Raw genomic sequence first — 13,089 nt, 5'->3', positions numbered from 1 at the left:
ATTCCATGATTCTATGATCTGATGATCTCTGAGGTCCTTTCCAACCCAGCCAATTCTATGATTCTATGATATATCAAACCAATGGGATTTGGACACCTCTGTGGTTCAGGGCAGAGCTTCCCACATCACCCCCCAGCCCCAGCAGTGCCACCTCCCCACATCCCATCCCCTCATCCCAGGAGCAGACACTGAGCAGATGTGGCTGCTCTTCCCCACAGCTCTGCTGAACATCTGGCTCACAGCAAACACCAAGACAGGAGCTCAACAAGATTTCACAGCTGTATCCAGACCATCCCCAAAAGCAGCTCAAGCTGGGAAGTCCCTAAAAAAAGAGGGGTGTAGTTCCTAGCAAAACTCTTTGCTTTCCCCCCAAACCACCAATATTGATGCCAGAAGTTTGGATGCTATGGGAGGGAGGGGATGGAAATCAGAATGACCCTGGAGAGATGCATGTCCCCTCCCAGCCACCCCAGCACCTTTGTCCCCTCTCCCACATCTTTAATTATTAATTCCTGGTTTGCTCAGGAAGATACCAAGAGGAGAAGGAAAAGCTGCTTCAGGCCCATGTAAGGTTCTGAGAGCTTTGGGGTGATGTGATTAACTCCATCAGAATTTCCTGAGGTGACTCAGTGCCAGAAGGACCCAGCAGATGCCCCTGACCTCACTGTCCTGTGTGACATTAAAAACACCAAAGGGAGATGGGATGGGGAAGGGGGGGGGAGTAGGGAAAGCAAAATCAGCTGGGAAATAATGCTGCCTAAGCCTTTTCCATTTGCAGGAGAAACTGCCCAATGGGCATATTTAAAAAAACAAACAACAAAAGAAGCCAGGAAAGAAATAGAAAAGATTGGTAACAAACTTTATACACTGACCAAAGCACAAAGGTGGCAGAGATTTAACCACGTAAGCCCAGCTCCTCCAGGCTCACAAAACAACTAGGTCAGCCAAGAGTGGCCCTGGCTGCTTTTTCTTTTTTTTTTTTAAGAGCAGAAATAGGTTTTACTACAGCAGAGGTCAGGTTGCAGGCTCCTCTTGGAGGGGAGCAAGAGGGAAGGAGAGGAGGATGGAGCTGAGTGCTGATTTGAGCTCCTCAGAGTGAAATTATCATCTCCTGGAGCTCCTCAGAGTCAAGTTACCATTTTCTGGGGTGGGTTACCATTTTCTGGGGAAGATTTAGAGTTCTGGGATAAAAAATTTATAAAGAAGCCATGGATAAAAGCAGCAGCCCTGTGCACCTGGTAGCAAATGATCCATCCTTTTTTTCCAGGGCTTCTTCTCAACAAGGGAAAGGATCGGGAAGAGGAGGTGGGGAGGAGAGAGCAAGAGACTCAGTTCCTTCCCTCCCCCAGACAGTTTTACAGCAAAGCATCATCACTTAATCTCTAATGTGATTTTCCACTGGAGAAGAACCCACAGAGCTGGCAGGGTTTCCTGTCTCAGGGTTTGTTGTCTCATCTCATGCATAAATACACAGAAAAAAAAAAAGATTTATGACCCAAGACCAACAGCTTCACCTCGCCTAAGACAAAGCTGAGAACAGCTTTGCTACCAACCAGAATCCAGCACAAAAAACATATTTTTTGTTCAGTTTTCAGTACGATTGGTCCCATTATTTAAGTATTTACACCTAAAAAGTTAGATTTGCAAGGGGAAAGCAGCAGATACCCACATTGCTTGATGCCCAGGTGACCACTGGGTGTTCGCAGCTGGCAAACAACATTAACTTGCCAAGTTTGAGATGAACACACATGCTGAAGGACCAGCAGGAGCCAACCCAAAAGCTGACCTCCCCATTTGCTACTTACTGAACGTTTTGCAGATGTCAGAAACAGCCTTGAAGACCCTGTCTGAGAAGTTGACTTTCACCTTGACATACTTCATGTTGGGCAGCTGGAGGCGAAGCAGCTTGTGCTGAGGTGTGAACTGGAGCTTGGCATCAGCCTGGATCCCGTATTTGTCCAACGTCCAATGTGTTTTCAGGAGCCAAGTTTTCTTCTTTTCCCACCACAGTGCATGATCTGACCAGTCCTTCTTGACATCTACAACAAAGAAACCATTTTACCACTTTAAAACCAGGATTAGCCTTCAGTAGACAAAAGCAGAAGTTGAAATGAGTTTCACCATCGATCCAAAAACGCTGCAGCCCTTTTCAGACACAAATAACTGCCTGGACTCAATAGCAGTCAGATAAAAGTAGGAAAGAACACAAAAGGAATAAGGATGAGATGCAATGTGTCCATGGACCACAAAGCCTGGCAGCAGTGAAGCTGTAGGATGAAGCCAAGCAGGTCACAAATGACCCAACACCTTCTCCAGCAGGGATTTTGCACAGATTTTTTTTTGTTTGTTTGTTATCAGTTCTTGGGTTTATCCCTCTCTGGATGTGTTGGATAGTGCTTGGAGCTACCTGGTCTAGTGGGAGGTGTTCCTGGCCATGTCAGGGGGACAGAACTAGATCCTGAAGTTCACTTCCAACCCAAAGTAGTCTGTTGTTCCATGATTCCCCATCCTCACCACGTAGGACACCTGAAGGTGATGGACAGAGTCCAATCACCTAGCCACACACAGAAAGCAGAACCAGAAGGAGGTCTGAGAGAAGGATTCAAGAAGGTGTCTTCTCCAGGTCTTCCAGTTCTACAAATAAAACTGGAAAATCCCCAAATGAAACTGAAAGTGACATCCCAAAGGAACAACAGTGCAAATCCCAACAGCTGCACCTCCCTTCCAGCAGGAATGCAACCACGGGGGCTTTGAAGATCACATCCAAGCTTCAAAGCCTTTGAGGAACTAAAGCATGGTGCTAATTCCAAAAGACAACCACTCTGCAATATTTTTCACTTGGATTATTTTTCCCTGACACCTCCCCACAGCCTCTGCCATTCCTGTGGAGCATCTTTCCATCTGACAACCACCAACCGGCATTAACGGTGCAGGAGAAAAGGATGGAGAAAGGGATGCTCCAGGTGCTGAACCTGCATTCTACAAAGCTCTGCTTATCCTAAACCCTCCCTCTCCAAAAATATCGACCAGGGGAGTGTGTCAGCACTGATGGTGACAGCAGAGCAGACAGCCAAAAGTCTCATTTCAAAGGAAAAACCAAATGTTTCCGCAGGATGTCATCCGGGCAAGCACACAAGAACCTCAAGAGGCTGGAGGACAAATGACAGGGACACTTCTGCATTGGGTATCACAAGGGGCAGAGCTAGCAGGAAGTTTTCAGGTTAGGGACTCTGCATGAGGATTATTTTAATTTTGTAATTAAAAAAAAAGAAAAGGAAGCTTGAAATCAGAGAATCATAGAAGTGTTTTAGTTGGAAAGGATGGTGCTTTCCAGGTTAAGGCACTGGTAATAAAATAACTGTTTGCAGCTCCAGATACTCCTCAAATCCCAGATTCCCAACTCAAAACACAAGTTTAATCCAAAATAAAACTGCCAGCTGATGTTTATTGCAACAGCTTCTTCCTCCATCCTTCAGCAGGATGTCACCATCCTTCAGGTCAGGTGTCACCAGCCAGGGACAAACCCAGCAGAGCCCAGGAGCAAAGTCCCAGCAGATCCATCACCAAACAGGCTGAAGGCACCAAGGACCACACTCCAGGACTGACATGGTGATGACTACCCCCACGAGCCACATCTGAACTCCATCAAAATGAGAACAATGTGACAAACAACCCTTTTTTCAGCCCTTATCTGAAAATGGGATCTGGAGCTCGGGGGTACTGAGAAAACCCAGCAGAAGCTTTTTTGTCTTTGAACTTCTGGTTTAATGGCAGCATTGCAAAGCCAAAAAAAAGTGGAAGTGTTCAGCTAGACTTTTCAACAGCTTTGTACAATCAAATTAAACAAAACCAAATATAGAAAAGCATGCAAACTTGCACAAGCCTTGGCCACTCTCAAAAAAATCCGAGAAATCATTACAATGGACTTTAGTAACCAAGTCCAACTTCTGCCCTACTGAAAGCTCAGCAAATTGGCACTGAAAGGCTGGGGGGAGGAAGAAAAAAAAAAAAAAAAGGGTATTTTGAATCACTAACACTTAGGCCTAACAGAGGAGATTTGGGTTTACATTGCAGATTAACCCTGCAAGCCATGGCATGAATGTGCACAGCATCATCTTGAGGTTGGAGAGTAATTAACACTTTAAATTAATGGTGAGATGGCTTTACCCAGGAGGGTGAAGGTCTGTGGCTGCCCCACGGGGCAGTAATATATAGAACAGCTTGGCAAATGTTTAGCAGCTGACTTGGAGGCTTGAGTTTAACAGGAATACAGTGACAAGAGAAACTCTGGTGCTGTGCAAGGCAGCGGGCAGGACCGGCAATCCCTGCACGCCAGGGAATGGCAGCTGCCTGGTTAAAGCTGATCAAAGGTTTCTAAACCTTCACCAGGGTCCCAATTCACGAGTTACTGATTTGTCAGGGTTCCAACTTTAGGATAAGTCTCATTATTTTGGCTCAGTCCTTCCCCATGTACTACTGTCAGTCATAGGATTGGCCATTTCACATCGATCAGAGCCCTGAGAAGTCTCCTAGCATTGCAAATTCAGTTTAGAGATCCCACACCTTGAATTCCAAAGGTTCCAACAGGTCCAAAAACCCCACTGCAAATCTCAGCAGAGGCGTTTGTAGATCCAGAAGCTCCTCTGAGCTGTGAAATGTTCCTTGCACATCCCTGAGCAGCTTTTTGCAGCCATGAGAAGTAACCAGCCTTCCAGCAACTCTGTCGGGCAACAGAGATGGTCAGAGCTGGTAAATTCATCAGCATCTCCACCAAAGCAAATAGGAAAAGAAAGAGGATTGCTCAGTGGGATGGGAAAACCCACCCATTTCAGTCTAAATTAGCTGATTCCTGCAGATGACACAGCAGGGAGAGAAGAACATCAGAGCCACCAGGATTGAGGTGTCCTCAGGGCAATAAAAAAGCATCCTCCCACCATGGGTATCTTGGGTAGATGAGAAGGCAGAGGGATCCCTGGGAATGAGCTGTAGAAATCTGGCAGAGTCACAGGAAATCCTTGCACTGCCCTGCCAGGCAAGGAACCTGCAGTGATAGGACAAGGGGTAATGGCTTTAAACTGGAAGAGGGGAGGTTGAGATGAGATCTTAGGGAGAAATAGTCTGGTGTGAGGGTGCTTAGCCCCTGTGCCAGGTTTCCCAGAGAAGCTGTGGCTGCCCCATCCCTGGCAGTGTCTCAGCCCAGGTTGGATGGGGCTTGGAGCAACCTGGGCTGGTGGGAGGTGTCCCTGACCATGGCAGGGGGTGGCAATGGAGGAGCTTCAAGGTCCCTTCCAACCCAAACCACTCTGATCCTCTGATTCTCTGTAGGGGCTAGAGCTGTCAGCATCAGCTGGAGCATGGGCTGGGGACAGGGAGCTCCAGGAGCCCAACCCCAGCCCCAGAGGGAAAGGGAAGCACGTTACTTCCTTCCAGGCATCAAAAATAACCCCAGCTCCCTGCTTCCTCCACCTCCCCACATGGCCTGAACCGAAACCTCAGCTGCCAGGAGCCCGGGAGGGCTGAGCAACCCAGCTGGTATTTTTTGATTTTTAATTTTTTTTTTTTTTTTTTGAGGAAAAACCTGGATTTCCATTCCCATTTGGACATTTTGCCCAGCAAACCCCAGGGCACAAGCTTGCCATTCACCTTGAAAAGCCACTGGGATGGTCCTGCAAATTCAAGAGGCATTTAAATCACCTGGATGGCTGCAGAGACCTCTGTGAGGACAGAATATGATGAGAAGTGATAAAGAGCTGCTCAACCAAGTGCTCTGAAAGCTTAAACATCCTCAGCTTTCAATCCATGCCAGTGCCTCACCACATCACCCCAGCTTGTCCAGAATAATTAGAGCTGCAGATTCTGATTCCCACAGCTACTGCTCAGTTCCTGTCTCCAACTCCAGGAGCAGCAAATTGCCTTTAACTGAGATGCACACCAAGTGCATCCTGATGCTGTGCCACTGCACAGATCCACAGCCCCACAGCTACCACTTCAGCAAAAAAACCCCAATTTTGGTGTAGTACAAAAAAAATGATGCATTGATCCCATCCATCCCAGCTGCTCCAAACGCTTTCCCAAGCCAATCCTGGGATTTTTTAGTCCCTTTTCAGCTCTGTTTCTGCAGCAGCTATTGAACCTCCTCCCCTCCAGAGCACTGCTGGCCCTTGGCAGGCTCTCCGTGAGCTTAGGACTTACTCACAGTAGTATACAAGTCTCCAGCTTTACATAAACACTGCATTTGCCCTGTTATTTTGGGATCTCCCCTGTTCCAGATGGGCCTTCCCTCCATGAAAAAGCCCACATCCAACTGAATAAACCTTTCAGCTCCCTCTCACCTCCTCAGCACATGGTTAAATCCCACCAGATTGATGTTTGGAGAGCAAGATGCTCCAGCAGTGGTGGTCTCCAGCTCTGTGGGACTGATCCCCTTTCACAGACACATCCCTGATTAAATCCACAGCACAGCAAAGAACCTGAGAACCCCTCCATCACCTGCACATCAGAGGCAGATTATTAAAAAAGCTCCAGCAGAAGCTTGAGGAGGCACATGGGGAACTTCTGTGAGCCTGTCTGCTTTGCATCATGGCTTTTCTGCTTGGCTTTTGGGTAACAAAGATCTGCAGCTGAAGTTGGTTCCTCTGCAGTGTTCTGCACCTTTGGAAGGGGCAGCCAAAGCAGAGGCTTCAAATTGGCTTCTTAATTAAAACTGATGATTTTTAGAGCAGTGGGGGAGCAATATAGAAAGAGCATCCACCTCAAGATTAAATCACAGCCAAGCAAAGCCCATCCATCCCACTGCTGGGTTTCTGGGAGGCAGAAGGAGCCACTGGACCATGGGCTGCTGTGATGATGATGATGATGATGATTCCTGCTTGGGAAGTCCAGGGAGCAAAATGCCTTTCCATTATCCACACTATTTGCTCCAGAAAAAAAAGATACTATGGGTATAAGCACACTTACACACCTCCATCATAGATGCACCAATATATAAAATATGGGAATATATGATTTACACATGTAAAGTATGTATATGTAATATATCCACAGGAGATGAGCTCTAAGGTCCCTCCCAACCTCAGCCATTCCATGATTCTGTGCTAGGTAAATTCTGGGATCTCTACATATTCACATTTAAACACACACAGGTGTCTATACACAACATAAACAGAGAAATGCTACCCAGAAAAGAGTCAGTACAAGGACTGAAACCAACACACAAGCCCTGAATTTCCTCTTGCAAAAATTAAAAAAAAAAAAAAAAAAAAAAAAAAAAAAGTGATGTTTTTATACTTGGTAATTTACTAAAGGAAAAAACCAAACCAAACCCCAGTTTTTCAGCTTTTCAATGAGCTTGGTGTGGATGAGCTGAAACAGGTCGAGGGTTTTGATTTAAAAAAAAAAAAAAAATTGGGTTGTTTCTTTTTCTTATTTTGAAATGAATATGCAATAGACATTATTTAAATTAAAAAAAAACAAAGTGACAGCACATTTAAAACCCTGACTGCAGGCAGCAGACAGCTGGAGAGGCAGCTGAGGGATTAAAGCACCTTTCAACTCAAATACCTGCTGATAAGGCATTAATCCAGTGCTTGCAAACCCTGAGGAACAGCCAGGGGCTCTCCAAGCAGGAGGTTGGGTGTAGGGTGGCTCTTCACCCCTCCTGAAAAGCCAAAGGGGAAGAAAAAACTCCTTCAAAGGAAAAAATAATAGCTGGGGAGCATCTGGAGAGTTGGGCTGATTCCAATGGGATGAGGTTTAACACGGCCAAGTGCCGGGTCCTGCACTTTGGCCACAACAACCCCATGGGGAGCTCCAGGCTGGGCACAGAGTGGCAGAAAGGGACCTGGGAGTCTGGATTGCCAGGAAGCTGAACAGGAGCCAGCAGTGTGCCCAGGTGGCCAAGAAGGCCAATGGCATCCTGGGCTGGCTCAGGAACAGTGTGGCCAGCAGGTCCAGGGAAGGGATTCTGCCCCTGTGCTCAGCCCTGGTGAGGCCACAGCTTGAGTCCTGTGTCCAGTTCTGGGCCCCTCAGCTCAGGAAGGAGATTGAGGTGCTGGAGCAGGTCCAGAGAAGAGCAAGGAGGCTGTGAAGGGATCCAGCAGAATTCCTGTGAGGAAGGGCTGAGGGAGCTGGGGGTGTTGAGGCTGGAGAAGAGGAGGCTCAGGGGAGACCTCATCACTGTCTCCAACTCCCTGAAAGGAGGTTGGAGCCAGGGGGGGGTTGGGCTCTTTTCCCAGGCAACTCTCAGCAAGACAAGAGGGCAGGGTCTCAAGTTGTGCCAGGGGAGGTTTAGGTTGGAGATGAGAAAGAATTTCTTTCTGGAGAGGGTGATCAGGCATTGGAATGGGCTGCCCAGGGAAGTAGTGGATTCTCCGTGTCTGGAGATCTTTCCAAAGAGCCTGGATGTGGCACTGAGTGCCATGGGCTGGGAACTGCAGTGGGAGTGGATCAAGGGTTGGACTTGATGATCTCTGAGGTCCCTTCCAACCCAGCCAATTCTATGATTCTATGGTCTGGGCTGCCCTGGGTGAGGTTAAGGTGGATGCACCCTCCCCTCTCCCCTGGGGATGTGCCACAGCGTCACTGTACATGGAAAGCATGGCTCAAGGCTTTAAAAAAAAAAACTGAAAAGGAGAGGAGGTTCTGAGTGAAAAAGGAGAAAAACAAACCTCCAAAACTCACTGCACATAACCTCATTGCTTTGGTAGGTTTTGCCTTTTCCATGGGCTGCCAGGCAGGGGGTGTGTCAGGGAGGTTCAAAGACACATCTTCACAGGGCTTAAAAAAACAACAACCCAGAGAATATAAGAAATGCTCCCAAAAGACTCAGAAATACTAAAAAAATGGCTAAAGTGAAGTGTGGAGCAAAAAAGAGGCAATGGGGTAGGAGAAGGGGTGATGGTTTTAAACTAAAAGAGGGAGAATTTAAGACTAGAACTAAGGAAGAAATTTTTTATACTGAGGGTGGTAAAACCTGGTCCAGGTTGCCCAGAGAGGAGGGGGATGCCCCATCCCTGGAGACACACAAGGTCAGGTTTGAAAGGGTCTGGAGAATCCTGATCTGGTGGAGATGTCCCTGCTAGCTGCAGGATGCTTGGAAGGGGGTGACCTTTAAAGGTCCCTTCCCACCCAAACCACTCTGTGATTCCATGAAGAATAAAAAGGTGCTTTTTCTATGAAGAATAAAGAAGCTCCAGCCACTGCCTGCTCTCATGGTCAGAAATAAATAATGTTTCTTGAAAACTACTGATGCAACCATTAGATAGGGCTGCATTTCCTTCCCTGATGCAGGGATCAGCTTCTGCATCTCTGTGGATGGGCTCCAGACCCACAGTTTGCTGGGCTGGGCTGAGAGATCATTGCTGGCTTTGGAAAAGCCCTCCTGACTGGAGCAGGGATTGGGATTTTGGGAGATATCTGTACCCAAGCTGCACTGCTGGTCCTCTGTGACCCCACATATATATGTGTATATGTATATAGATGTTTTTCCATTCACATACATCACTCTATACTTGTCCATATCTATGTATCTATATTCATGGAGGTGTTGGAGTAAGTCCAGAGGAGGCCCTGGAGCTGCTGGGAGGGCTGGAGCAGCTCTGGAGCCAGGCTGAGAGAGTTGGGGGTGTTGAGGCTGGAGAAGAGAAGGCTGCAATGGGGAGACCTTAGAGCACCTTCCAGTGCCTGAAGGGGCTCCAGGAAAGCTGGGGAGGGACTGGGGACAAGGGCAGGGAGGGATGGGGATGAGGGGGAAGGGTTTCCAGATGGAAGAGAGATGAGATGTGAGGAAGAAATAGTTTGTTGTGAGGGTGCTGAGCCCCTGTGCCAGGTTTCCCAGAGAAGCTGTGGCTGCCCCATCCCTGGCAGTGTCTCAGCCCAGGTTGGATGGGGCTTGGAGCAACCTGGGCTGGTGGGAGGTGTCCCTGACCATGGCAGGGGGTGGCAATGGAGGAGCTTTAAGGTCTCTCCCAACCCCAACCAGTCTGGGATTCTATATATTCCTTTATATCTATATTCCTGTATAAAATACATCATCATTCTTATTAATGGATTTATCTGTGTGTATAAATACATACATATATAGATATATAAACAAAAACATAAATAAATACCTCTCCACAAACACAAACACCTATTTATAAATGGAAAAGCTGGAGCAGAGCTGTGTGGCTACCCAAACTAGAGAGGAGCAGAGCTGTACCCACACTTGATGATCACACCCATCCAAACACACACGTGTGTATCTACACAGCTGAACCAACTGTTCCTCCTACAGGGAGGGACAGCACATGGATCCTCCTGACCTCTTCAAACCCAGATTCCTTTAAACATGCCAAAGCCACTCCTTCCAAGACAATTATGGGGGGGGGAAAATAAGGACAGAGCTATTTTCATTTATCTTGAGTCCAACAGAAATGCTGCTGAGTTTTGCTGGTGACACAGACACTGTCTTGGGGCAGAATCTTTTTTTTTTAGTCTTTCTGGGCAGGGTGTGCACTGGAGCAGAGTCCCCTCCATCCCCTTCTGCTTCCTAAGGGGAATTTCATTTCAGAGCAAAGTTCAAAACAGAACAAGAACAAAGAATAGAACAAGAATCCTTCCAGGCTCAGGTCACCACACTTGAAAAATGGTGCTTTGAAATACAGAGATAAACAACCTATGAAATTATCATCAGACTTCTACAATAAAGCTGTAGCCACCACAAGCTGATGCTCTTAATGAGATTTAATAGAGGGTTTTAATCTCAACACCATAAATATTTGACCCAGGCTACAAAAAAACCCAAAAAACAGTGGCCACCCTGCAGCAAGTCCTTGTGGAAGGGCTTTTATCCACTGCTGGATGCACAGTTGGTACCTTGAGTTCTCTCTTTTTTACCACCACAGGCAACCATCACCACTGTTTTATCCTCCTTTGTTTTCAGGAGAACAAATATTCAGGAGAACACCAACACACACCCATGGAGGTGTCCAAAACAGGGCAGCCCTGTGCTGGATTTTAAATCTAAGCACATTTCTTGCATTAAAAAAAAAAAAAACCCCAACACAAAAAAACAGTTTGACTTGTTAAAAAATAAATAAAAAATATATAACACAGACAAAAGCAGCCTTGTTCCCAACACTGTGATTCCCATGAGTGCAACCAAGTGCTGGAGAGACCTCCCACCCTTCCCAACGTGCCAGGGGACACGTGTGGTTCAGCACTGTGAAATCCTGATGTCAAAGGACACCTTGTTTTTGCAGAGAGCTATTGAAGGGTAATCAGAGAGGAGGAGGGGACCAAAAAAAAAAAGAAAAAAAAAAACCCACACAAGAAAAAAAAACAAACCAAGAAACCAACAACCTGTGGAGGACATGGAGCAGATCAGGACACAAGGATCAATGCTGATGCTCAATCCATCCTTGCTCAGGAAAATGATGGAGTGGCTTCTGTTAAAGAGGGAACGTGCTGCTGCACTGCTGGGGGGAGAAATGTGCTTTTATTGGGGGTTTATAAGTGCAAACCTGAGTCTCAGTGGGGCAGGGAAGGAAACTGAAGCATCAAGAGGTGACCAAGAAATGCAGTGGTCACTTTAGTGGCAAAATGGCACAGGGTGCCCAGGGAGGGGGTTGAGGTCTCATCCCTGGAGATATTCAAGGTGAGGCTTGAGGAGGCTCTGAGCAACCTGATCTAGGTGAGGGTGTCCCTGATACTGCAGGGGGGTTGGACTGAGGGACCTGTAGAGGGCCCTGACAACCCCAATTATTTGACAATTCTACGATTATTTTTTTTTTGTTACCTTTTTTTTTGTTACTCACTCTCTCCAACTCCCTGAAAGGAGGTTGGAGCCAGGGGGGGGTTGGGCTCTTTTCCCAGGCAACTCTCAGCAAGACAAGAGGGCAGGGTCTCAAGTTGTGCCAGGGGAGGTTTAGGTTGGAGATGAGAAAGAATTTCTTTCTGGAGAGGGTGATCAGGCATTGGAATGGGCTGCCCAGGGAAGTAGTGGATTCTCCGTGTCTGGAGATCTTTCCAAAGAGCCTGGATGTGGCACTGAGTGCCATGGGCTGGGAACTGCAGTGGGAGTGGATCAAGGGTTGGACTTGATGATCTCTGAGGTCCCTTCCAACCCAGTCGATTCTATGATTCTATGATTCAAATCCTCCTCCTGAAGAGCCCACCACATCCACAGCCCAGCAACGAGGGGAAACCACCTGTGAAATTTCACCTCTTGGCTTCTAAATCCCTGCTGTTGTTTTATAACCCATCTGCAGTGCAGGGATGCTGTCCAAGGAGCAGCTTTGGAAAAAGCCAAAACCAAAGCCCTGGCAGCACAGGGCTTCAGCTCCTCCATCCCTGCTCTTCCCTGCGCCTTCCAGCATCTCACCAGAGCCAGGTCCATGCACTGAAGAAAAAATCCCAACAAGCCTGAAAGTTACTCTTTTTTAAAAGTCACCTCTAGAAAGGAAGCTCTTCCCAGTGCTAGCAGGGTTGCTCAACTAGCCCTAGGAAGTTTAATTCATGTGGATGCCACAGCAGCATCTATGCCTTGCACTGAACTCTCCCCTCTTCCTAGGGCTGAAATAATTTAACTCAGCAGATGATTTAGTGATGCTGGACACACTGACAAGCAGCTCTGCCCTCAAGGGATGCCACTGACCTGCAGAAGGAACAGCAAAGCCTCCTTGAAATTTTGGTTGACACCACGGGTGCCCTCCCACAAACACAAAAGGCAAAACCAATCTGCACCCCGAGCTGTGAACCCAGCACCTGGTGCTCAGCCCATGAATATTTCTGGTGGTTTTCTGCATCAGTTCATTACAGGTATAACAAAGTCATCTATTGCTGAGGTCCAGGGCTTTCAATGAGCTGTTCACATGCTCAGTGCATCCAGACCCAACCCTGCTTAAAACCCTCAGCAGTTTGCAGTGATGCTGCACCCGAAACGTCAGGAAACCCTCTGAAGAAAACAAAAGCTACCTGAGGTGCCCAACATCCCCACATCAAAATGCACTGATCAGCTTGGGAATCATAATCCCAGACTGCTTTGGATTGGGAGGGACCTGAAAGCTCCTCCAGTGCCATCCCCTGCCATGGTCAGGGACACCTCCCACC

General features: G+C 47.3%; 1 protein-coding gene across 4 annotated transcripts in view; it reads right to left on the bottom strand.

The window, feature by feature from the left end:
- Positions 1–13,089, bottom strand: part of FERMT2 (fermitin family member 2) — a 60,207-nt gene that overhangs the window by 35,788 nt on the left and 11,330 nt on the right. For all 4 annotated transcript variants that reach the window (XM_030451941.1, XM_030451944.1, XM_030451942.1 and 1 more), the window contains one exon: positions 1,806–2,039. In XM_030451941.1, the coding sequence (XP_030307801.1) occupies positions 1,806–2,039 (234 nt within the window). The remainder of the gene's footprint in view (positions 1–1,805; positions 2,040–13,089) is intronic.

This window comes from Calypte anna, chromosome 5A (assembly GCF_003957555.1).
Source record: "Calypte anna isolate BGI_N300 chromosome 5A, bCalAnn1_v1.p, whole genome shotgun sequence".
NCBI classification, from domain to species: domain Eukaryota; kingdom Metazoa; phylum Chordata; class Aves; order Apodiformes; family Trochilidae; genus Calypte; species Calypte anna.
This window is presented reverse-complemented; position numbering and strand designations above follow the sequence as displayed.